Source organism: Cebus imitator, unplaced genomic scaffold, assembly GCF_001604975.1.
Source record: "Cebus imitator isolate Cc_AM_T3 unplaced genomic scaffold, Cebus_imitator-1.0 Scaffold194, whole genome shotgun sequence".
Classification (NCBI taxonomy): Eukaryota; Metazoa; Chordata; class Mammalia; order Primates; family Cebidae; genus Cebus; species Cebus imitator.
This window is the reverse complement of record NW_016107509.1, coordinates 460,362-487,167: the sequence shown is the minus strand read 5'-3', so window position 1 is coordinate 487,167 and position 26,806 is coordinate 460,362. Positions and strand designations below refer to the sequence as shown.

The 26,806-nt window shown below is 37.7% G+C and overlaps 1 protein-coding gene across 3 annotated transcripts in view; it reads left to right on the top strand.

Annotated features, from left to right (window-relative positions):
• The first annotated feature begins 351 nt into the window (after positions 1-351).
• GUCY1A2 (guanylate cyclase 1 soluble subunit alpha 2) overlaps positions 352-26,806 on the top strand; it is a 364,637-nt gene continuing 338,182 nt past the window's right edge. For all 3 annotated transcript variants that reach the window (XM_037745199.1, XM_017547043.2, XM_017547042.2), the window contains exon 1: positions 352-1,022. In XM_037745199.1, the coding sequence (XP_037601127.1) occupies positions 735-1,022 (288 nt within the window). In that variant the 5' untranslated portion in view covers positions 352-734. The remainder of the gene's footprint in view (positions 1,023-26,806) is intronic.

Below are 26,806 nucleotides of genomic sequence, written 5' to 3'. Positions count from 1 at the left end.
CCTCCAGGGCGGGTGTATTCCCCAGGGCCCAGGATAAGGCGTTTGGGGGTTGGGGTCCCTCAGTCCGATCCAAGCTCCTGTGTGCACCTCCTCAGAGCAGGGAGGGCGCGCAGAGGACAGCAACGAAGTGTCCTCCTTGCTCCTGAAACGTGGCGACAGGCGAGGCAGAGACTCCCAATGAGTATGATGGCGACACGTGATAGTGGCGGAGGGAGTGCATGGGGGGGCGGGAGATAAAGGGAGAGAGAAGGAGGGAGGCGGGCAAGTGGAGAGAGGCGGGAGGAGAGGGGCGGGAGCAGAGAGAGAAAGGGGGCGAGATAGGCGCGCAGGCGGCAGAAGCCTCTGCCTCCCTTCCTGCTTGGGCCGCAGCCCTCCCCGCCCCACCGACAGCGGTCACACACTTGGAGCCTCCCCGTGAGCGGGAGCGCGGCGCACGGCGATGCGCCGAGCCGGGCGCTGAGCGGCGCCGCTTGAGCAGCAGCAGAGGCGGCGGCTGCCCCCAGCCCAGCCCGGCGCTGCCGCGGAGCCCGGGCCACAAGGTGCGGAGGCACCCCAAGTTCCCGCCATGAGCAGCTGGCTCGGGGGGCTCCGCGGCCCCGGGGACTCCCTCCCTGCCGAGCACGACCGCAGAGCCCAGTGGCTCCGACGCGCTTAACGCTGCCGCTCGCGGGTCCCGCCACCGCCGCCGCCCGTGTACCCGCCGCCGCCTCGGCCGTTGCAGCGCCGCCGGCAGCATGTCTCGGAGGAAGATTTCGTCCGAATCCTTCAGCTCCTTGGGGTCCGACTACCTGGAGACGAGCCCGGAGGAGGAGGTGGAGTGCCCCCTGTCTAGGCTCTGCTGGAATGGCAGCCGGAGCCCGCCCGGGCCGCCTGAGCCCAGCGCGGCCGCCGCCGCAGCCCCAGCCCCGGCTGCTTCTGCTGCCGCGGCCGCCGCCACGGCCGGGGCCAGGAGAGTGCAGCGCCGGAGGCGGGTTAACCTGGACTCGCTGGGCGAGAGCATCAGCCGCCTGACAGCGCCCTCGGTGAGCAGGGGGCAGAAGGGGGGACTGCCTTTTGGGGAGAGGACACGGATCCGTAAAGTTGGCGCCGGGTGAGCCGGGCGCGAGTGCAGAGCCCGACCGCTTGGGGGCGGCCCGGCCTCCCCCCGCCCAGCCTAGGGTTCCAGGGGCTCTGGGCTACAGCAGATCTCCTAGGCTAGGGTGGAAGCGGAGACTAGAGCGCTGGGAAGGAGTAAGATTCCACTCTTTTGAGGTCTCCTGATTTGGGGGTCTGTCTGCCCACCTCTAGCCTTGAACCCTACTTTACCACTGTTCCCCCTGGACAGCCCCAGTGCTGCTTCACAACCCACCTGTTTTCTTTCCCCTAAACTTTCCCAGGCTCTGTGTTTGCAGTTTGGTTTCCCTGTCTTTCATCCTGTTCTCTAGCATCCCAAAGGAGCCCCAACCCCTTCCAGGAAACCCTTCCTCCTCTTATTTCCCACACTCTCTTGGTCTTAGCATGACCTTCTCTGACATCTTGGAATTCCACAGGCTATCTGCATTCTGTGTTGCATCCTTTTTCTCAGATCTTCAGATACTTTTTGGCAGATACTTTTCTGAGTGTGCCTTCTAATGAAGGAATCTCAAATCTCGAGTTCTCCCAACCTCGTAGCTGTTTTTTTTTTTTTTTTTTTCTTATAGGCTAAGCATTTATTCTTCTCTGGATAAACCTGGTGTCTGGTTTTCTTCTTTTTTTAAAACAAAACAAAACAAAACAAAACACTTTAATTTTAAGTCCCAGGATCCATGTGCGGGATGTGCAGATTTGTTACATAGTTACAAAATGTGTGCCATGGTGGTTTGCTGCACCTACCAACCCATCTCCTAGGTATTAAGGCCCACCTGCATGAGCTATTTAAACTGTGCTATGCTTCTTGCACCTGTACCTCATCCTTTACCCTCTCTTCAATGGATTCTCTAGTGCTTTCTCTCTTATTTTTGATGGATTCTTTATACTAGGCTGTTTCTAAATATTTATGGAGAGAATGAATGCCTTCCTAGACCTCTCCAACTTGTGCTCATCTCGGGATGTCTGTATGAGCAGGTTCAGGTGTGCACCAAACTCCCCCTGGTTATAGGCATCCTTCCAGAATACTCCTGCCTTATTCCCACCCAGGCATTTCAGCTACCCTTGGCTTTTACCTCTTGCTGGAATGCCAGACCTCTGATCCAGTCTTTCCCTGTCTGGGCGAGCTCTGTTTTGAAGGAATGCACTCTATTGCAGACAGAATTTGAAAAGGATTCAGTGTCAATCCTCACCAGTCCCATCTTTTATCCTCACCCTGACCTTGGAGAGCTTTAACTCTTCCTGACAGCACTTTTACCTACTCACCCCTAGGACTTTTACTTCTTTAGAGTTTCCAGAATGAATCCGAACATTGATCTTGTTTGATTACTGTTGAGTCTCTCTTTTGAGGTTACTACTGCAGTTGATGGTAGGAGGGACCAAAGAAGGACTGGGACCCTGAGGGGACCGAGTACTGGTGCCGGGCAGTTCTTCAGATATTCTTGTGGCACTTGCATTAATGGAGAATGATGTTTTTCTTTTATGAGATCTGATTGAAGACATATAAATTACTTATTATGTTATTTATTTTGAACTAATTTAGTTATTAGGAACACATATTGAGAAAGTCATCTTGCTCTTCTTGTGTATTTTTCTATTTGATATATCTTTCTGCCACTTTTTCTTTCTTGATAACCTAGAAAACAATCCTCAGGATAGGTTGGCTGCTTTTTGCTGTTCTTACCTGCCAATATTTCCCAGGCAATGTAATTTTATGAATTATTTGATGTGGCAAATTGTTGAATATAATTCTTTATAACAGGAGTCCAGTGACCCCAGGCATCTGTGGGCTTGTGTCACTACCTAAAGCAACACTTGTGCAATTTTAATAGTTATTCAGTACCACAGATTCTTATTTAATGAAATGATTTTGCTAAAGATAATTAGTTTGTGATTAGTTTGGGGAGAATTGTTGATATAACCTTGGAGGGAATTTTTTTTTTTTGACTAAGAATTAGAATTTACAAATTTCTAAAAGTAATGGCAATGCCTCTGACAGTGCTAATTTAAACTATTTTCAACAACTTACATGAGGAGTAGATAAGAGAAACTGAGAACTGAAGTATTTTCTGCCAGAACAAGAGGGAGGAAATAATCTCTGATAGTTACTTTTATAAATCAAATTTAAATGACTCTGCCTTTTTGCTGGATGAAAAGAATGTATCCAGAGAATGGTTTTCAGAATAGGCAATTTGAAAATAATTGTGAAGATCAAATAAATGCAAAAGCTATGTATACTTTCCACACCATAATTCTTTTCTGTTATGAAAAGCGTCTGTCAGGTGGATGCTGAGAACATACAGGTGAGTACAGTATAAACATTTCGACATCATAACACATGTGTAGAAAAATTCTCCTTGATTAACCATATCACCAATAGACTTAGTGACAAAAGAGAGAAATTATATTTCAAAGCAGTGACTTATTTCTGTGTGGTCCTTACCTTATTTTCTTTTATTTGGCAAGTTAGGACACTACCTCAAAAAGTCCCAATAGATTCATTTTTTGACATTGTCAGGATGTCATGGAAACTTCTTTGAATATACTTCAGAAGATGGATTATGCCCTCTATTCTCTGATTAAAGCTGAGAATCTTTTTTTTTTTTTTTTTCCAACTGAGCCATTACCAGAGCATTTCTAGTTGGGAATTTCTAGCTGTTTTGAGTCTTGCGAGCTTTCTTGCATGCCAGCACGATATACTTCAGGAGAAACTGTGCTTGCTATGGAAGCTCCTGTTTTCTCAGTTGTCTCGTCATGGAATGTCTCAGTCACTTGAAATTTCTTTTTCATTCAGAATGATTTGCAAATAAAAAATGAAAATGAATTTAATAAATACTAGAACATTGCCAAGTATTAAACTAATTATTTGACCCATGGGATATCCAGACTTATGTTTTGGACACTTAATGGTCACTTTAAGATGCATTGATGTTGAGTGTAAAGATTATAATAATTTATACCACTATTTAATAATGAAAGTAAGTTGCATTGGTGAAATTGAAAAAAACTTCCAGAATTCAGGATACCTGATTCTAATTTTGCCTTGAGAAACTTGCATATCTCTGGACACATTACTTTAAATGGCTGGGATTTCCCAAGCTTTGGATAGACTGTGATATTGGCATCTGAAAGGAAAACATGGCATATATTGTAAGTTTTAAAACTTTTGAGGAAAGTAGTTTACTTTTCAAAATAGGGGCACCAAAATTCTATTTAATCCACCTAATTACTTAAAAATATTTTAGGATCTATGTGGCAGGTATTGTGCAGAGCATTTGAAAGGCAAATGCTGAGCAAAGCCTGTCTAGTCTTTGACTTCATGGGACCTCTTTAATCATTATCTTTATTTTAATGAAACTATATTAACAGAAAACATAAGAACTTCAAGTGTCTTGGAGAAATCTAGGGGAGGCTTTATTTATCATCCACTTTGGGTAGTTTTGTTCACTGTGAATCTCTGGGGTGCAGCCAAAATAGCAAAAATAACCCTCCAATTAGCTGGGCATGGTGATCCCAGCTACTTGGGAGGCTGAGGCATGAGAACCGTGGAGGCAGAAGTTGCAATGAGCTGAGATCAGGCCACCGCACTCCAGAGCTTGGGTGACAGTAAAACTCTGTCTCCAAAACAAAAACAAAAAAATACCTCAAGACCTTAAGACCTGATTGAAGATGTATAAATCATTTATTACATTCTTTATTTTAAAATAATTTAATACTTGGGAATACATATTAAGAAACAGCTGGGGATTTCACGTCAAGGGTGAACTTAGCAACTCATTTTTTTGGATTTTATTCTTATTAATGAGAGTTGCTTAGTTACTCTATCACTGTGACATCAATTTTGGGTTTGCAGGTGTCATCCTGTCAGTGAAGATAGGCCACTAGAGTTATGTAAGGGCAAGGCTTCTCTAGATTTCTTGACAGAACGTTGCAAGTGGCTTTGAAGACCTCAGAAGCTTTAGAGAGCAGAATGGCAGGAATAAAAACTAAGTAACAGAATTGGAAGAGTGGCAAATAAAGAGAGGAAAGTGATTTAGCTATGGAGTTGTTCAAGAAACAGAGACCAGTGAAGAGGAAAAAATGAAGGAGGAAGCTTAGATTCAAGTGACAGAAAAGCATAAATTATTTTGGGGAAGAAAATTATCTTAGTACACGTTGAGAAAAGAATGAAAAGACATAAACTACATATTTAGCTTCTGTTGATATTAAATAAAATGAGCTTTCTGACATGTATAAACCCTGAAAAAAAATCCTTAGAAAGTATGAGTGTAACTAACATGTAGACAATGAAAACTGTACAAAATATATTTGTAAGGTAGGCTATTTGACAAATTTAGGTAGTTTAATTAAAGCATTTTAAATTGGGGGCTGAATTTGAGGTAACAAAGTCATAGAAACAGATTCATTATAATTATAAAATTATATAAAATACATTCTAATTAACATTTTCACATTTGTTGAAAATAGATACTATAATCTGAAATTAGAATTTAATGGTGATCTATTGACTTTCTTTACCTTATCCCTAATCATTTAGAAACAACATGGCAGAGTTGAAAGAACAAAGTTTTGGAGTCCGACAAACTTAAGTTTGAGTAATCCTCTGCTGAGCCCCTTACTAAGTGTGAGTCCCTGGGAAAGCTAAGTCTTCTCTGAGCCTTAGTTTCCTCTTTTGTGAATTAGAAATAATAACTACTTTGTGGATTTGTTATGGAATTGTTGATCAGGAGTTATTAGTTCTTTGTAAAACTTCCCAAACTCAATAGATGATAGTTTCAGGGTGAGATCCATTCATTTTAACTGAATTGGAATGCCTCAAAGTGATCTAAAGTTTTTCCTTTTTTTCTCAATAATTCACTCGTTAATCACCTAATTGGAAGAGTTTATAGAATGGGTTAACAGATGTCAAAAAAAAAAAAAAAAGGTGATAAGAAGCACTTTAGTTGGCATAGCCCAGACAATCCATTAAAAAAATTAGAACTGGAGTCCCTTTTTGGCTCCCTGCCGAATTCATGCATGTACACAGACATAGACAAATTGCAGATTCAAAGATTTCCACTAGATTACTCAATGCTATGTGGAAATATGAAAACTACTTTATAAATTCAATAAAAATACAAGAACATATTTATTTGGCAGAATGTAGGTATTTCATGATAAGTTAATTTTAAATTAGAAAAACAGTTGTTAAAAGAGAAATAATTTATTTCATTTGCCTGAGAATTCTGAACATTCTTCATCTACTGCATTCAAACTAATCTATATGTGTGTTCAAAGGCCTTGAGAGTGAGATGCAACAGTTACAAAGCAAATGCTGTTTATATTTTATGGTGCTCTCTTTTTGTTTGGCTATTAGTTCAATTGCTAGGCTTTCTTTTTCCTTTTTTTTTTTTTTTTTTTTTTTTGAGTCTCACTCTGTTATCTAGGCTGGAGTACAATGGTCACTTTAAAGGTAAGTTTTGACAATAAGAAATGACATCAGTGATTATTATGTTTGAAAGTAGAGGTCAGAAGTGATTATATGTTCCTTTTTAGTGTATAGTTTATTTACCTTTTTTTCCATTTATTTTATTGCATTTTAGGTTTTGGGGTACATAGGAAGAACGTGCAAGAATGTTGCATAGGTACACACGTGGCAGTGTGATTTGCTGCCTTCCTCCCCATCACCTACATCTGGCATCTCTCCCCTTGCTATCTCTCCCCAACTCCCCACCCCCCACCGTCCCTCCCCTATTTCCCCCCAACTGACCCCAGTGTGTAGTGCTCCCCTCCCTGTGTCCATGTGTTCTCATTGTTCAACACCCGCCTATAAGTCAGAACATGTGGTGTTTGACTTATTTTATTTACCTTTAAGGACTCTGAGATACATGGGCGAAGTACTTGAGTGCTATTATATATTTTTCCCATCTATGTAGTCATCAGTCTTTTTGTTTAGTTTTTTGTCTTGTTTCCTCTTTATACAGAGCTGTAAGTAAAATACAAGAGCTGAAAGTAAAATAAAACATAAATATTTTATTGAATATGATAGGAAAATAAATGCATTATGATTTGACATATACATTGTTGTTCATGAATTATTAGGAAGGTATAATTTTCTTTTGAGATTTCACACATATGTAGTCACATAGGGAGTATATTTGCAAAGGCTATCTATTGAGCAAGTTTTTTTCACAGGCCCTTTATTTGATGGATGAGCCAGAGAGTTACTTTAAAATGCAGTGCCACTGTCCTTGATTTTGTATGTTTAACTAGTGTTTAGCACAGTATGGTTGTTCAATAAAATGCTCAGGAGGGCCGGATGCAGTGGCTCTTGCCTGTAATCCCAGCATCCCAGCACTTTGGGAGGCTGAGGCAGGTGGATTGCCTGAGGTCAAGAGTTCAAGACCAGCCTGGCCAACATGGTGAAACCCTGTCTCTACTAAAAATACGAAACTTAGCTGGGCTTGGTGGTAGGTGCCTGTAATCCCAGCTACTCGGGAGGCTGAGGCAAGAGAATCGCTTGAACCAGGGAGGCAGAGGTTGCAGTGAGCCAAGATTGTGCCACTACACTCTAGCCTGGGAGACAGAGCAAGACTCCATCTTAAAAAAAAATAATAATGCTCAGGAGAAATGGATAGATGTTTTGTGTTTGATATTTTTTTAGTGCATAGTATATTTTGTTCCATCAACCAAAATATTGAGATTTTTTGTACAGCCTGTGATAGACATATTCAAGTGTGCAAACCTGTTTGAATTTTGCTTATACCTTAAAGCAAAACTTCAGAAGGAAGTCATTTTAGAAAAAGAGCAGATAGAACAGTATCTTCCTTTTTGGACTCTCCATTGTGTAATATTTTAGGAAGTTAGGTAAATGCAATGACTTCTCCAGTCTAGGTTACTATTTTTTTTCCTGCACAATTCTCTGTCAAACGAGAAGACACGTTTGTCAACAAGTGGGTTACTGTTGCCAAAAATGCACTCCTAGGAGGTGGAAATGACTTAATTGTGACCCTTAAACATCACTTCAGGCCAGGGTCTGAAGATCTAGAATTACGTGTTTTTAGCTCAGACTTCATATCATTGAGGGCTAGAGTCATTTAGGAGGTAGAGCAGGTGGAAATATCTCTGAAGGCGGGAAATTTGCTGAGGCTGTTGTAGGGAATTGATAAAGAGTAGACATTCTTACAAACAATGAGAAATCACTCCCAGGGTAGGCTTTGTTTGAGGCTTATCAAACAGTTCTTCATTTAATCTAGTAGCTCTCAAGCTTCGTTGAACCCAAGATGTACCTGAGGAAAATTGTTAGAATGCAGATTCCTTGGCCTCATCCTCAGAGGGTCTGGTTAGATAGTTACATGGAGGAGCCTATATTACATTTTGAACAAAACTCCAGGTAATTGCTCAGCACGCTGAAGGTATGTCTAGTGGTGACTGAATTCCATACCTTGAGGACTACTGAGCAGTGAGCTCTACGAGCTGATTTTTGGAAAGAATGATCCTGAAAGTGGCCTCCTTTGGGATTAATATATCCAGACAACTATTACAGGGAGAATAACTGGGACAGGGAGAAAGGTGGTGAATTGGCACTATTATCCACACATCCTATGGCCATATCTTTTGTGGTCAACATAATCTTATCGGTTGTATGGTAGGAGGTATTTGAAGTTTTACTATTTGTAGCTTTGTTATCAGTGGACTCTGACCACTTTTCCTGACAATGTTTTGTTAACTGGCCTATGTTGATATTCAGTAGGTCACATATCATTGCTATGAGTATCTTGTAGCCCCTATCCCCAAAACAGAAACAAATATCTGAAAAGGCTGGGGATTGTAAAGAAAAAGAGGGTTGTTGTGAGGGTGAAGTTGACATTCCCATCAGCATTTGTGTTTTCTAATGCTGAGAGTGAGATTGACACACTTCTCAAATACTCCATCTACTGGTTCATTTTGGAGGAATGACTTGTTTACATGCCAATGAAAAACTAAAAAGGTAAAGGGAGAAAAAACAGATCTGAACGCTAGAATTTCCTTTTCTAGAAAGAAAATAATAGGAGGTTCAAGTATCAGATGCATAGGCCCACCTCTCAAACCTTACCCCAAAATATGACATAAACATGAATGCTTGGTAATCTCTGCATCCTTAGTCATTCTGCCATTCAGTGGCGAAGTTGAGTGGGGGTCTAGTTGAACTGTCCAAGGAAATAAATGGTGATCCAACATTTTAAGAATTTGTTTTTGCAAACAACTCTAATAATCTATCATGTGTGGAGGTCACGATGTTACCTTAATTTAAGTCCATAAAGTCCACAAAGTCCACTTGACTCCTTTTCCATTCACTGTGTAGCATTTGTTATGTATGAGTCGACTGGCCGATGGCAAATATCAGAATGTTCTAAAGTATGCTTCCATTCCTTGTTGCTTTATGTCTATGCTTCTTCATACATGAACCCTCCAACTTAATACTGGGAGAGGATGGTTTTTCTGACTGTCTTTATGTACACATGCACACACACATGCACACATATATCCTGATTTCTGTCACTGCATTTCTTCCCCTATAGAATCCTTAGTTATTACTTATATCTCCATTATGGGACTTACTGTATGTACCTTGATTTTGGTTTATTCTACCTCTTTAAGATGGAAAACATATCTCATTTATCTTTGCATGCCCATGACTAGTAGAGTATCTGAATTACAAAGGCACACAATAAATGTTTGCTAAAAGAATGAATAAATGATTGAATAAGTTTTTGTATAGTTTGTGGTGTGTCTGGTACTGCTTTTTTGGCTATAATGATTTTGTGATTTTTTTTTTTTATGAAGATTAAATTCTGTGATGGCATTTACAATTTCCTTACTCTCTTTCTCCAGATTTTGTGATTTTTAATTGATTATTTTATTTGACTATTCTGTTTGTAGCATTTTCTCAGACATAAATAGGAATATAGTTATAACATTATTTTTAGAATTCTTTAAGGTTTTCTAAACATTCTCCTACCTGACGTTTTATTTGAACTTCATAATAATCTGTAGATTTTATGCAGATTGCCTCTCACTTTGGGAAGTGTCATTATCTTAAAATGCCTGTAGACACAACAGCTATTTGGGGGCACTGATGTGCTGCCATTTACAAGGGTGTGTATATTATCTCCTAAAGAGATGTGTATCTGAAGATAGAGAGACAGTAAATCTGTCATGCTATGTTGTTCACTTTATTTTAGTATTAAGAAATCGTGTATTGCCAAATATTCTGTTAAATAAAATTTTACAAACCAGCATATTCATAGATCTATCTTACAATAATCATTAGAGGACACAATAGTGGCACAGGGAGGGATAGTGTCCTTGAAAAAAGTATAAAGTTAGAAATTGCTGATTTAAAGATTGGGGAAGAGAACTGATCATGAATAGGAAGAAATATTATTGCGTGTTTTTTTCAGGGCCCCATTGAGGTTGGAGAGAATGAATCAAATTGGAAGGATGAGTATGACATGCAGAGGCATAAAACAATGGTAGTATTATTTATATACTGGAAGGCCTATATGTCAGATTGAGCTTGAGGTGTTTGGGGACAATCCATTGGAGTAGAGGGTTATGTCTTAAGAAATAATGAGTTACTTTCCAAATGGGAAAAACTGCAATAATCCAAAGGCATTTCTAGTTTGAACACCGATCTGATATTAAGACTACTTTGAATATATCTAGAGCGTTCCTTCACTATTCAGTTCACTCTGTTGGAATGGTTGATTTGTTTACCCCACTTCTAAACCAGAATCAGGTAACCTGGTAACTAGTTAGTCTTTGGGAAACTCAGTTCTAACTAACTGCTTGATTAGTATTTACATCATGCTTTCAAAGTTAGGACTCATCCTTGAAAAGCCTAAGGATATTTAGCTACATCATTCCTGCATTTTTTATGGTTCCATTTAATAGTTGCTATACTGTAAGGTTTTCTTGGCTCAGGCTTGATATATTACTTTCTGAGTGTAAGATAGTCTATAGTATTTAGAGTAGCAGTGGCCACCAAAACATTTCATATTGGGTTGGAGAGTGCAGTGGCTATTTTCTTAAAAAGGTAGAAATTTGTTCTGGTGAGTCAAACATTCTAAGTGAGCTATTGCATATGCAGAACTGATTTGTAAGAGAAAGGTGAAATTCAATGAAATACACTTAAGAGTTAAAGGATTTTAAAATTGTTAATCAGTCCTTAATAATCCCAAAGGTTCTCCTGTGTGTTTCAGTGCTGCAGTGTTGTCCTTATGAGTATTAATTATCACTCTGCTATAGATGTGTGAACATCCTGGTATGGGCAGTGTTTTAGATAAGCAAATGCTTGATTACAGCAAACTTGCTCTACACAGAAGCACTGAGGAAGTAAATGGCGCTTCTGTTCTGATGAGGTTAATGTGCATACCATTTCTCATATGCCACCAGGGAGACTCTTAGGCAAGGGAAAGATAATGTGAGTAGAGTTTAACCTTTTTCCTATCTTTTAGATTTCTGGATAATTTGGTGAATGTGCTTGTCTTGTTTTCCTTGAAAAATGCCTATCAGCTTGTATGTGTATGTGTGTGCAAGTAATGGTCGGAGGCTGATCCTACAACTCAATAAATGCTGCATTCTAGTTTTTTTCTAATTTGACTTTGGGGAAATAATTTTCGTCTCCACTTCCCATCTCTGAAATCATATCTATCTCACTAATCTCTCACTCAAGAGTAAATATGTAATAAAATGTAAACAGTGAATGGAAGACATTGTGTTTACTATTATTCATGACTTCCCTGTACTGCCTCACTTCTTTTAAACCAAAATATTTTTTCAGAGTCTTTATTTACATTCTGGAAAAGAGGAGATTTGTAGTCTGGCAAACTTTTCTGGTTATCTTGTTTATCGCTGGATAAATTTGCCTCTCTGAGGGTATTAGAGGTTGTGTATAAAATGAGGTTAACAGTTAATAGGATTATGAAGATTAAAAGTATAGTAATGCCTAGCACGGTATTTGGACTATAGAATATGATCATTAGATTCTGGTGCCTTTCTCTAACCCCTTCTTAACAGTTATCCTGATACCTTCAGTTACTTCTAGCCACAATCTCTGGCAAAGTCTCTAGGTATTACCTTTTGTCCTGGTTCCTGTTTAGTGCTCTTATGCTTTTTATGGGAAATAGTTCCAACATTTTTGGGTATATGACATTTCAGGGTTATTCTGTAGGGGCAATATATTTACAAAAGATGGTCTCTTTCAGAAATCTTAAAAACAAATGTGATCTTACCAGGTTCTTGGTTATTCAATATTCACTTACCTCTCACGTTCATTCATTAATTCAGACAGTATTTATTATCAGATGAGCACTTAAAAATTTATTTAGCTTATACTCCATATACTTTAAACACATGAAGTGGAGGCTCCGAGAAAAAAAAATTGACATTGTCATTTGTATATTTAAAAATGTAAAATCACACCTGTAATCTCAGCACTTTGGGACGCTGAGATAGGAGGATTGCTTGAGCCCAGGAGTTTGAGACCAACTTGGGCAATATAGTGAGATCTTGTCTCTACAAAAATCTGTAAAATTAGCAGGGCACAGTGGCGTGCACCTCTGGTCCCAGATATTCAGGAGGTTGAGTTGAGAGGATCACTTGAGCCCAGGTGGTCAAGGCTGCAATGAGCCATGATCACACTACTGAACTGCAGCTTGGGTGACAGTGAGAGGCTGTCTCCAAAAAAAGAAAAAATGTAAAATCACATTTAAAAAATTACCAAATTATGTCCACAGCAGCTATTGTCTGCCCTTCTGTCTGTCTCTGCCCCTTATTCTATGTTGACTTTTCCTAGTTTGGGATGATGTGAAGGACATATGGTCAAAGTACAGTACAGTCTGTATCTAAAAAGATCAGTTGAAGCTATAGTAATGATGATGATAATAATATTAATAATATTGATTTATTGAGTGCTCACCATTATCAGGCAGTGTGCTCAGTGTTCTACGTATTTTATTCCATTAAATACTCACAATGGTAATGTAGGGGTGATGCCTTACTGTCGTCATAGGACATTAACAGAGAACATCAAGAGCCTATGTATCTAACTGTATCTTGTGGTATTCTAATTTATATACTCATGGTTCTTCGATATACTCCTTGAGTATACCAAACAGGCATCATTTTGCCTCAGGGCTTTTGTCCTGTTTCCCATGTCAGAAATGTCCCTTCTCTCAAGATTGGCTCTTTGTTAGCTTTCAGCTTCCAGCTCAGCGTCACCTCATCAGGCAGTAGCCCTCCCACACCAGCCATTCTCTATCACATCACTGTTTATTTGTTGTTTTCATCATAGCTCCACCATCAGAAATTGTCTTCTTATTTACCAGTTGACTTGTTAGCTGTCTTCCCTCATTGTAATTTAAGTTACACAAGGGAGGAACCTTGTCAGGTTTGCTCACTGTTGGCTTTGCAGCACCTAGAGTAGTCCTAGCTACTACTGTAAATTTACATATAACTTTACAATAAAGTTATATAGAGGTAGCATCTCTATATAACTTGATTGATGTATAGTGTCCTTTCAGAGAAAGACTTAGAGCTTGGAAAAGAAAGAGGATAATTAAAAATAACTCATGGGAGACGGGAGAAGGAGAATTGACATGTTAAGCAACTGCTATGGAACCAGCATTTATCAGGTGCTTTTATAATATGTATCACTAAATTTTCAAAATAATCTCATAAGAAAATTTTGATTCAGAGAAGTTGAATAACCTGCCTATGATGGCAGTTAATTATTGATGGAAATAAGGTTGGAATATTGTTCTGTTTAACTCCAAATCTCATATGTCTTTCAGTGTTTTATGTATTTCAAGCTTTGGTGAATGTGGTAGACATTGTAATTCACTGCCTAGATGCCCCTTTAGTAACAAAGGACTTATTCCTCTAGATGCTGGCAGTACTGTTAACAATCAACCCTCAGTCATTAGTCCTCTCTATGTATTGCCTTGGCAGAGGATAGCTGCTTTGCTCAAAGTCATGCCCCATTCCCACCACTAATCAGCATGGGTTAAGAAAGCTAGGCCTTCTTGCTGTAATTTAGGCAACTCTGAGGTCAGAGCTCCATGTAGAGTCAGCTGAGACTTCCATTGGGACTTCATTATAGTCCAGCTTCTCCCTGTGGCCAGTTCTGCTTTCTTCTTTACCCTTTCACAGTTGTTGATCCCAAGAGCACTCCCTAATAAGTTTGCTGTGTGCTTATCTCCTCCTTAGAGTCTGCTTCCTGGGGAACCCAACTTGTGATGGTGAGTTTGAGAACTGTCACGGCATTAACAAAAGTGCAAGATTCAGCAATGGGAAGGTGGCATATGGGAGAAATATAATGATAGATTTGGATTTGGATATTTTGAATTTAGGTAAAAATGATTAGCTCTGCACTGTGAGATCTTTAAGGGTTTGTATTACTGAATCACCAAGCTCAGTTCAGTGCCTGCCAGTTGATTCAATATATAGAGGATTGAAAATATGGGATGGTAATCTGGCTAAGAGCTTGTGGTTGAAGATAGTTACAGTAGAGGTGATAGCTAGTATCTTGAAAATTGACGAAGTCTCTGAATGAGACAGAAAAAATCAGAACAATAGAGAATTAGGGAGAAATATACAGAAAGAATCAAAAGAATAGAGGTGTCAGGATATTTTTGTGTGTTTGCAGGATGGGAGGTGACTGAGGAGCAGCTGGGAGCAAGGACTCAGTTGTTGATATTCACAAAATAATGAAATTTAAGGATGGTCTTTTCAAATCCAGTATGAGTAAGGATGCTAGTGGCCTTAGAAAAGCGATGCCAATCTTGCAACTGAGATAAAGACCTAATTAACTAAGTTTAAAGAGGGAATATGTGGTGAGTAAACAAAGGATGTTGTGGGAATACATCTCTGATTCAAGATTTTGATAAAAATGGAGAGACAGCAGCACCTGTGAGGCCCAATCTAAGTTTATTAGAGTTGGAAATTCATGTGTGAAGGTAAAAGATAAGTAAAAAACTGGAGATGGATGAGATAGCTAAGACTTGATCAAGGAGAGGCATTCTCGAACCCATTTCCTAAGAATGAGGACACTTCTGTATACCCAAGGGGAGTGCAGGAATATGGCATAGTGTGAGTACGGTGCAAAGGCTACTGCCATATTTTGGTTTTATTCATACCTAATTTACTACTACATTCTTGTCTAGATTTTACCATTATAACTTAGTCATTGGTCAGTAATTTTGTGCATCTAGCAAGTATCACATTTAAATTGCCATGTAATTTGCAGTTCTCTCCCTATATATTAATGATGATAGCTACACTGACTGTGGGATGTCAAATCAGGTTGAAATGTCATTAATTAATTCTTCAGTAATTTTATATTCGAGTCATGGGGAGTACATTTTTTCATTTTTATAATCCATTGCTTAAATAACTTTTGGATTGTTTTATCAATAGCTTTAGACTTTTCTTCTATCCTAAAAATAAGCATTTATAAGTTGAACACTATGTGGTGGGAACTGTTTTTTGATTTGTGTTTGTATTAGCTTATTTTATTATAAAAGTGTTTTATATGCATATATGTAGTTATAAAAGTGTATATATGTGAGTTGTATATGTACACACATACACACACACAAACTTATACTCTCTCTGTCTCTCTTATTTTCTCCATGTCTTATATGACTTTGTTCAGGGTTAGAGATCTTTTTGACACTTTTTTGATACTGGTGGAAAGGTCGCTAATGGAAGGAACTCTTGAGGTATTAGGAGCCAAGTGAATAGAACTCTATTTTGTTGGTGTATTAAATATATATTATACTGTTGAAAGGTAGTGTGGAAGGTAAAAATAAGGCCAAATAGGACATACATCATCAAATTTAGCTTCTTGGCTTTCTTTTCTTTTCTGGGTGAATTTTGATCAATTTCATCAAGCAAGGAATTTTATCTATTTTATATATTGCCAAATTTTGTGAATGCAATATGTCTGGCACATTGTGGTTGGGCAATTTTATTTTTTTTTTCTGAGATGGAGTCTTGCTCTGTCACCCAGGCTGGAGTGCAGTGGTGTGATCTTGGCTCACTGCAGCCTCTGTCTCTCAGGTTCAAGTGATTCTCCTGCCTCAGCCTCCCTAGTAGCTGGGATTATAGGCACCTGCCACCATGCTGAACTAGCTTTTGTATTTTGAGTAGAGACAGGATTTTGCCATGCTGACCAGGCTGGTCTCGAAGTCCTGACCGTAGGTAATCCACCTGCCTCAACTGTACAAAGTGCTGGGATTACAGGCATGAGCCACTGCATCTGGCCAATAAATATTTTTTAAATGAATAAACTTAGAGTGAATGTAAAGATACTTATTTTAAGTATACTGCGCAAATGTTGTAAGAACCAGAAAAGATAAGGAATACAAATGTACTTTAGAAAAATAAAATCAACAATAGCAAAAACAAAGTAGAAAAACAGAGAATATGAAAATGTAAATAATTATTATGCCCTGTTATTTTAATTTTTATTATTTCATATATTTATTGTGTATTCATGAGCCAGAACCTCAAATCTATGGAACAAAAATCGTTCCAGTCATTAGCAGAACTGAAAAAAAAATTTTCCTTGAATGTTTGATCTGGTATACCAGTCAACTTACATTATATACTCTAGGAGGAAAAAAATAAGTTCTGTGTACATGATCTAACTATATTTTTAGGAAATCAATAGTATTTTATTAAACAGATATTTGTTTATGCCAGAGATTTGAGATGTCTCAGTTATTTGGAGAAAATACTTATAATTCTATGTCCCTACCTGCTGCTCTGCCACCAATTTCTTGCAATTCTGTTTCAAACATTTCAGGAATGAAGTTTCAGAAAGATTTTATCTTTCTTCCAACTTCTTTCTTGTATAAGTCTTCCCAAGAGAAAGCAAAAACTTGTGGAAGAAAACTTCACATTACCCCTTCAGCAAATTTAAGAAAAACCTGTCATTGTGCTAGTAAGAAGCTTATCATCTTAATTCAGTAGGTTTATGTAGATCTTAACAAAAGAAAAGAAATATCTTACTTAAATGACTGTTGACCAAATTCTCTCAGTGCATGGTCACTTTGAGTCTGTCTTCTTCCAATTTCATTTTTTCCCTTGTTTAATTGGTTTAATTTGTTTATGAATCATGTCTGATTTTAAATGTTGTCTTACCAATTATTTGCTTTTTGGTTTAGGGAGTTTATATTCTGAAAAGGAAAGGATGTAGAGATTCTTACAAATTGTGTTTTTATCATAATATTTACACATATACCTGTTTATTTTAAAATATTTGAAATATCTATATTTATTTATATCTATGTATTTATCTACCTGTCTGCTATTGATTATATAGGGTAGAAGAGAGGAAGAGAGATGACCCTGTCATTGGATTCTTAATTTAAAAGTACCGTGTAATAGAAATCTGGAGTAGGCATAATTACCGTTATTGTATCTTTTTAAAATTTGCCACAACTAATGAAAATGTCTTTTACTTCCCTAACAAAAGAATCTGCCTCCAAAGGCATTATTGTAGGGAGTGATAATGATGAGATGATTGTGTTGTAATGGAACAGAGATGGTGGGAAAGAGTAAATCTTAGCTGCAGTCTATTGTAATTCCATTTGTAGCTTCAGACAGATATGAGGGAGTTTCTAGTGTGGAAGCTGGAGAAAAAAGATTTATTGTTTTCACCTGATATAAAGATAAGTAACTGCTTTGTGGACCTGACAGTGTTTGCAAGCTATAAAGTCTTTTTCTCTTTTTCTCCGTGTTAACTTATTGCCGTTATAAACACATTTCAGAGAAAACCAGTCTTCTTCTTTGTTCTGAATTAGATTCCTTCTCCAAAAGTGTACTTGCAATGTGTAAACCTAACTTTCTTGCTGAAGGAGAATGGGTGGGATTCCTCTGCAGCTTATTGTAAGTGGCTAATTATATGAATTGTGGTGGATGAGGCTGCTCCCTGCAGATTCTCTAAGAACTTAGGCACTTTATCTCCTTATTCAGCTGCATTCTTGGGTTGGGGGTAAGGGAAAAATGGAAGGAATAACATATTAAAATAAGTTGTAAATGTAATTTTCCACCATCAGTTTAGCTCTCTTGACTATTTAGAAAAAGCCTGATAATCTAGGTGTCAAACACCTAGTTAACACAAATATAAAATTATTTTGATTATACCAATGGAATATATCACCTTAATGGTGCTAATGACAATTATAATGGTAGAAATGAACAATTCTATTGGACATGTAATTGGAAAAAGTATTTTACTACAAATTACCCTAAGAAACATACTTTTTCAAAGAGTATATACTAGTAAGTCACTTTCAAATACAAGTCAACAAAATATTACCAATTGTATAACTATAAAATGTGAATCCATTAATAAAGATCTACAAATAAGATCAGAACAACACATTTTTTTGGCCATTGGATAAGGTATTCAGCTACTATATGTGATTATAAATCCACAAATCTTATAAACCACGTAAAGATGTTATATGATATCAAGAAAACATCTTAAAAACCTAAAATAACAAAGTTTATTATGGTTTTGCTCTTCCAGAGTGACTAATAGAAATGAATCACGGGCATATTAAAGTCAAGTCTATCGGTTTCTGCCTTGGTATTTTGTACTAGTTCAACCTCTGATATATTGTGGATTAAGGTTAAGAAAATGTTAAGTAGGGACATTTACTTATAGAAATCCTTATTCTCTCTCTCTCATTCTCTATTCCTGTATCAAAACCTCATGCCACAAAAATCTGCTGGGAAACCCTCCCACCAGATAAATTGTACTGTGCACATTTTAAGTACCTTATGTAAAATTATTAATTCCAAAGAAACTCCCTTGATTTTAAGGACCTGCATAGGGGTTAAAAGTAAGTTTTTTGGAGGAACACTGGGGTTGTGGGTGAGATGGAGATAGCTCTCCTGGTGCTAAAATCAAATCTAGTGTCTGACCCCACAAGACTCTGCCGTGTAGTGGTTAGTATACAGCAGTGATGCTTCTGGGATCTCTGAGTCAGCCATCTGGAGATCTCCTTTGCAACAGTAAATTATTTAATGTTCTTGGTCTGTAATGATAACATGGATACATTGGGAAGTAAAAACAAAATATTAATACATAGCATTTTTGATGATGTGGCATTATACTTTTAAATTTTGGATTATAAACTGTTTTTATTTTAAAGAGCTATTACTGCCACTTTAGGGTTCATTTTAAATAAGGTTCAGGACCAAATGTGGCTGATGTTGTCCTTATGTTTTATAATGCTTAGAGATTTCAGAGATTTTGCTATTTATATGGATAATCTATGAATTAATATGTGTTGCACTAATAATCCATGTCATGTACTGGATTTGCCTTGGAAATTCCAGTTAAGAGTCCTTATGCATGCAGGGAAGTTAAAATGGTTTTAGAAGCTGGAAAATATTAAGTAATTTCCAATCAGTGCCTTGTTTTCAAGCATTATAACATCAACATTCCCTGTTATTTGGTGAGAAAATGCGCACATGGTTACTTACATAACTCGTGCAGGACTATGTTTGACAGATATTTGTAAAGCTTAAGGGAAGAACAAGATATTTAAACTGATGTAATATCTAGGAAGAATTTGAAAAAACATGATGCCATGTCAGAAACATTTCCTCTCCTCTGTAAGCAGCTGTTCCCAATATCCCTTTCTTATTCACATCTTCTCGCTCTCTCCTTTTCTGAGTTACTAATTTTCCATTAGGTAATGAGACAAACAGATGGCCAGCAATACTACGTAGTTTATAGATTGGTTCTCAAGTGAGCAAGTTTTGAGGCCTTTTGCGGGAGGCCTTTGAAAATGTCCCCCACAGCAATTCACATCATGATGGCCATTTTGTGATAAACAGCTTATTTTGATTAGTTTTTAGAGTAAGCAGATTTGAAGAGAATTTTGAAAAGCCAGCGCTTTCCCCAACTATACTGTTTTTTTAACACCTAAAAACACAAGGCATTAGTGACATCACCATTTTTCTTTCTTTTCAGTTTTCCCCACCTCGCGACTGTGAGAGGTTGATTTGCCGGTCCATATTTTCCATACAGAAAAACCAGTAGCAATAAGTAACATCTGTTTAGCGTTTCCAAAGCATGTTTTTCACATACATACATTTCACATACATTATCCCATTTTGAATCACCCACTTTACTTCACAGGAAGTATATGAGGTAGGCAGGACAAGGATTCTTGTTAGACCCAACGTAAGGGTGAGGAAACCAAGGCTGAAAGCTGGTAACCACCAGCATTTTAGTTCCAGGTTCTCCGATTTCAAACCTAAGCTCTTTCTACCATGCTATTATTTCTGAGGATAGCCACAAATAGTTCTACCCTTAATATACAATATTGTTTAGGGTGAGCTCCCTATGTTGCCTCCCCTATGGCTCCTGCTTTGTTGACTTGCTAAGGCGTGGCTGGTAGTGATTTTCTTGGGCCTTACTCCTCTTATCAGCTGTTTAGTTCCAGACGATGCGATGAGTTTACACAACGTAGACCTGTGTTAGAAATGATGAAGGGCTCTTTCTTCCTCAGGACTCTGCCTCTAGGCTGACCTAGTTTGCCTGTCCACTGTCATGTTTGTATGCTCCAGGCTTCTGTGGATGAGGCAGCTATGAGCAAAGTGACAAAAGCCACTGATACTGCCAACAGCTTAGTTTATGCTGCAAAGTGCTGGAAAAAGAATTAGTTGATGTTTGATTTCTGAATATGAAGGAAGTCTTGATTATCAGATAAACAGTTACATGAATAAAGGTATATATTTCTATATGTTGTATATAAACTATGCATACCAATATATCCATGTGTCTTGGCATAATTAATTTATTAGAAGGAATGAGGAAGCAATATAATAGTTATAGAATAGAGTGATAACTAGGTTAAAAACATTTGGTAGTTTAGAGTTAAACTAAAAAAGACTTTTTATGTTATGCAGTATTAATCTTCTGCCTGCATTTTTTTTTTTTTTTTCAGAAAAACTGTGATTATTCTGTATCTCTAACTTAGGAATCTAGTGCATCATAGACACTGATGATGTGACAGTCATTATCTGCCAAACATCTGCCTAGTAAGCATGTTTTATATCCGTTTGGATCATCAGATTATAGTCAACACTAGATCCAATTACATTCAGACCCTTACTGAGATTTTGTTTTCAAGAGAGGTGGAAGCAATAGAGCCAGGCAGGACCCACCCTGAGGAGTATTTTGAAGATTTCTGCATGTCTCAGCATTTGAGACTTTTAAAGTCCATGGACGTGTTCTTGTCAGTGCCCTTAACTAAGCAGACTCTTAGCCACTGACTGGCTAAACAAAATGCCCATGGCACTTCGGTTGGCATGTGAATGACGATTTACTTATTTACAATGAGCAGTAACTATAAAATGTGTCTTATTACTCAAAATCTTAATGATCAACACATTTCTTACCTGATGAGGCTATGTGAGGAACCAAATCATAATTAGAAGTTTGCTTTAAGCCATTTAGAGTAAAGCAAAATTAATTTCATGCCAAGTTCTTTAATCCAGTTTATGGAGCTTTCCATCTGTAGGGAAGGCCTTGCCAGTGAGAAATGACATTCAAGGCCATTCATAAGACTCATTTTTAGTTAAGATGGTTGAAGAATTTTTCTTACTTTAGGAATAATCTTTCTCAATGTGACAGAGGGCCCATATGCTCTTGAACAGTATTGGATATAATGTTTCATAAAGAATTTCTCTACCCTTCTTTTTCCTATGGGTTGCTGTCTCTAATTTTACCACTTCCCCCATATCTTCCCTGTTGGTCACCTTTAGATATGTTGTTTATATTGTTCAGTGGTCTACTTTGCCTGGAGTGAACCCCAGGCGCGTGACTGGAGCTAATTCTGTGCCACTGGTTTACAAATTATTGTTCAAGTTAGTGCATTTAGGATTGACAACATATCTCTTTGTTTTATATGTTAATTTTACAATTTTACTGTCAGGCGGAAATATTGTTTTCCTTATTCTCGGACTTTTGTTGGGAAATACCAAGTACTGGACACAATAGAGAATTCTTTGGAAATACTCAAATTGAAGCCACAAAGATGCCTAAAAGACTAGAAATGATTTCCTCACATGAGATCCATTGCTATCTGGTAGGTTATCTGTGAGCTGAGAAGTCACTAATTAACTTTGCAGCATTTACTAATTGGCATCTTTGGGCTGTAAGGCATGCCTGGCAGCAGTCCTAGATGTTACACATGGTCAGTTTCGTTCAAGTTAGCAATTTTTTGACTGCTTCATGATCAAGAGATTTATACATTGAGTTGAATCATCACATAACACATATTTGTGTAATACTTTATAGTTTTATTTCATTTCTCAGGGCTTTCAACAGCCCTGAGAAATGGTTATCCAGGAATTTTCCTATTTTATAAAAATTAAATTGAGATTCAGAAAAATAAATCCTGTATTAAAAATCACACAGGCTAGCCTGGAGTTAATCCCTTTCAACTGTAATCTTCTCTGCTGTTGGTGAAGATAGAACAATGTATTTTAGCTTAGAAGGGCAGGTTAAGGGATTGGAGGTTTTGGAGGTAGTCAGGCCTAGATTGTATTCTGATTCAGACACTTACTACCTAAGTGGCTTTGGGCGAGTTTTTTAAACTTCTCTGGGTTTCAGTTTTTCACATTTCGTCAAACTGGGGTAATACTTCTAACTCTGTTGTAGGATTATTTTGAAGATCAAATGACTGGATGCATGTGAAATGTAGGGCCCAGTGTTGCACTCAGCATGTTGCCGGTTGCTATGACAGTGTTTAACCCAGAAAGCTTCCCCTTTTTACACTTTGAAGACTGAATCAGCCCTGTGCCATCTGTGAAGTTTTGTTCGGGTTAGGGCTTTAAGACAGAAGTGATGTCTACTTAAACGCTTTTGCTATACTATGATCCATTTTCCTGCGAAAATGTCTAGAAGCAGTGCCCTCTTGTCTTATCATCAGTATTTTCATTCAGACTGAGCCAAATTGGCCAGGATGGTGACCAGTGAAGCATGTATTAATATCTCCTAAAATTTCACTATTAAGAATTTAATGAACATACTGAAACTATTTAAGTAATAGGGACACTGTTTACAGTTTTGGGAAAACAACAATCTCATTTTCATTCCCTCAAAGACAAAATAAAAGGAAATAAGGAATGTCATTTAGATACATGGAAGTATTTCCTAATGGTCACCAAAGTGAACTAAATTACCAATGGAGGAAGCAGCTTGTGGTAGAGCATAGGACACCCACGTCCTGGTCTTGACGTTGTTCCTTTCCAGTTGTGTAGCTGAGGCAAAACACTTTAACCTCTCTGATGCTCAGTGTTTTCATCTGTAAAATGTGGATAATTAAATCTGAGACTTGTGATATTGTGAGTATCTAATAGGATGGAAAAAAAAGTGATTTGTGAAAACCATAATGTGTTATGCAAACCGAAGATGGTGGTGGTACTCTCTGGAGTTCTTTGAAAACATCAGACGGTCTTGGATGACTTAAGTGTGTTCTTGCCTGAAGGCAGACGAAAGACTAAATGAATAACTCATACTTTAGGGAATGTATGTTTTCAGCTTAAATTAGTATTGATGTTATTAGGTTTATATCAAATTAAAAATCAACGGCTATTTTTGGAAGGGCATTAAAGTGAAGTAACAAGGGGGAAAATACTTGGAAAGCAAACATACATTTTTATAGAAAAACTTAATTACCATATTGATTATATGTTAAGTATAATCAGTTACAACCAATAATTATAATGATGATAACCACTGTGCTTTGCTATTAGAGCATTCTTCTAATAAGGCAAAGGTTATTAGTTTGAATCTCCAACTGAGCCAATTAGCATAATGTCAGCGTTCACCCCAAGCTCTAATGAGGTCATGCAGATATATACCTGTGTTCACATGGAGAATAAAATGAAGACTGGAAAAAATTATGCAGATATTAAATCAGTATGGATAAAAAACCATACTGTTCATATCTAGCTTTTTATTTTTTCTTTTAGCATACCTAGCATTTTTGCATTTTGTAACTAGTTGTCTGAACTACTAGTTTTGTTAAGCAAATTAGTGGTGTAGGTCACTTGAAATGGCATTCCTACCTTCCTAAGAAGCTGTTAACCTTCTAAAAAGCGTGGTTATGATTACCTAGAAAGGGTTGTTTAATTGCCAGTATGTTCCAACTCTGTATTTATGAGTGCTTAAACTTTGCAGTGCTGTACTTGAAAATGACCCTGAGAACTACATACTTCTTACATGTGTTTTTCAGATTGGAAAATGGAGGCATTTTTCCCCTAAGATTTCTTTCAGGTGAAGAGATTTTGGCTAATTTTATTAAAAAAAAAAAAGAGTCAGTAGCACAGCTGGATTTGTAATATAGAGGTCCTGACTCAAAGTTCTATATTTAATTTGCAGTCCTTTTTTTTTTTTTTTTTTTGGTTTATATGTAGCAAGTTTAATCAGAGGCTGGGAAAGTAAACATTATATCTGGATATTTAGCAAGATTGATGACTACACAATTACCTCTCCTTCAGAAGCAAACTGGTTGTTTGATTATTTGGGTTAGTTTTAGTAATAAAGTCAGTCATATAATTTGATCCATTGGTGTGTACAGGCCTACCTACAAAGAAAGGGTATCTAGGATCGTAATTCTGATTAAGTTGTGGAATTTGGCACAGGGTATCCTAAGAAATAACATGTTTTCATATTGTGAATAAGGTGGTGATCTCTACTTTGTGACCTGGAGGATGATGAGAAGGGTTCCTTGTCCCCACAATTTATCTTCCCTGACAACCCTATTTACCAAAATTAAACTCTTAAAGATTCAGGCCATCTTCTATACTGTAGAGAAGCTCATTCACACAATCATCTACCCTAGCAAGGATTCAGGCTTGAGGTTTTGAGAGAATGGAGTTAGGATTCGTCTTCAGCATCATCTCAGAACAAGGTAGTAAGGGGATTTGAAATTTTGATGAGAGAAAGAAAGGGAGTATTCAAAGAATGGCTTTTGGATACTTGCTGTAAGAGTTTAGATTTGGGTGGTGAGGATCTGGCCTAGCAGAAAGGAACACAGAGATTCTGGGTGCCCAGAGGGCGGGAAAGAGGTGACCTAGAGTGACAGAAAGCTAAGAAAGGGGAAGTGGAATCATTTAAGATAAAATTTAATTTAATAACATTTTTAATAATAAAATTTTAAATAATATTTAATTCCTGATTTTGCTTATGGGCTTTCTTGTTGATAGTTTAAAGAATGTTTTGTGTTCTCAAGGAAAAAATCAGTTACTTTGAATGCATGTGATTTCCTAATTTTACATAACATTAAAAAAGTACTTTCTTAAGACAGTTTCCTAAGAGAAGACATGTTCTTTTTGTACAAGACAGTTTCTTTACTTTTTAGTCATGTGATGGTGAACAGATTACCTAATCTCTCTAAATTTGGTTCTTTTTCAATGATAACACCAGTTTGATTATTTCACTTGATTGGTGCAAGGATCAGTTAGGATAATATATATTAAAAATATGAACTGTAAAGTGCTCAACCAAATAAAGAATATTAAATATTGTGTGCAGTAAAGGTTGAAGGTTCCATGCTTAGATTCGGAAGCTGTATTTCCTGGGTTTCAATCCTGGCTTTGTTCCTTTTTATCTGTGTGAAACAGGGCAATTTAAAGTTTGTATCTCAGTACTGTCATCCATAAAATGTGAAAAATAATAACACTTACTTTACCTCTTGTGGTGATGTGAAAATCAAAGAAGTTCATATACATAGTGAGCTTAAAGCCATGCCTGGTGTAAAACACCATAATCATAGTAGCTGTTGTATTTTATGTGCATGTTAGCCCAAAACTAAATGTTGACTTACTTGCATGGGAGCTATGGGTTACTAGGAAATTTATAAAAATATATTGTATTTATGCTTCAAGCAATATAGCTCTTTGTTTATCTAACAAAGTCATATGTGAATATAAGCCATTAGTGACAGTTAATGAAAGGGACTGTGTTTGAATTAAGCAGTTATAAATAGCCATCTCAGAAGCTTACTTCTCTTGATATTTGAATTAAGAGACTATTCTCATTAATGCCAACTTATAAAGATAAGGTTCACAGTGTTTTTGTCTTATCATGCTTGTACCTTAAGTGAAAGGTTTCAACCCTAACTACACGTTGGAAGCAACTGGGTTCCCCTAGACCAGTTCAATTGGAAAATTTGGGGGTGGTACTCAGACCTTGGTATTTTTTATAAAGATTCCCAAATGATTTTAATGTGAGGCAGAATATAAAACCATTGGCTTAGTGCAGTAGTGATTAAATATATACCTATATCATTTAGTTTCCAACCTTGATAGATAATTTTGTCATATTTGAATAAACAAAATAATTGGCAGGCACGGTGGCTCACACCTGAAATCCCAGCATTTTGGAAGGCTATGGTGGGTGAATCACTTGACGTCGAGAACTGGGCAGCATGGTGAAACCCCCATCTCTACTAAAAATAAAAAAACAAAAACAAACAAACAAAAAACACTAGCCGGCATACTGGTGTGCACCTGTAATTCCAGCTCCTCAGGAGGCTGAAGCATAAGAACTGCTTGATCCTGGGAGGCGGAGGTTGCAGTAAGTTGAGATTGTGCCACAGCACCACAGCTTGGGCAACAGAGCAAGAGTCCATCTCAAAAA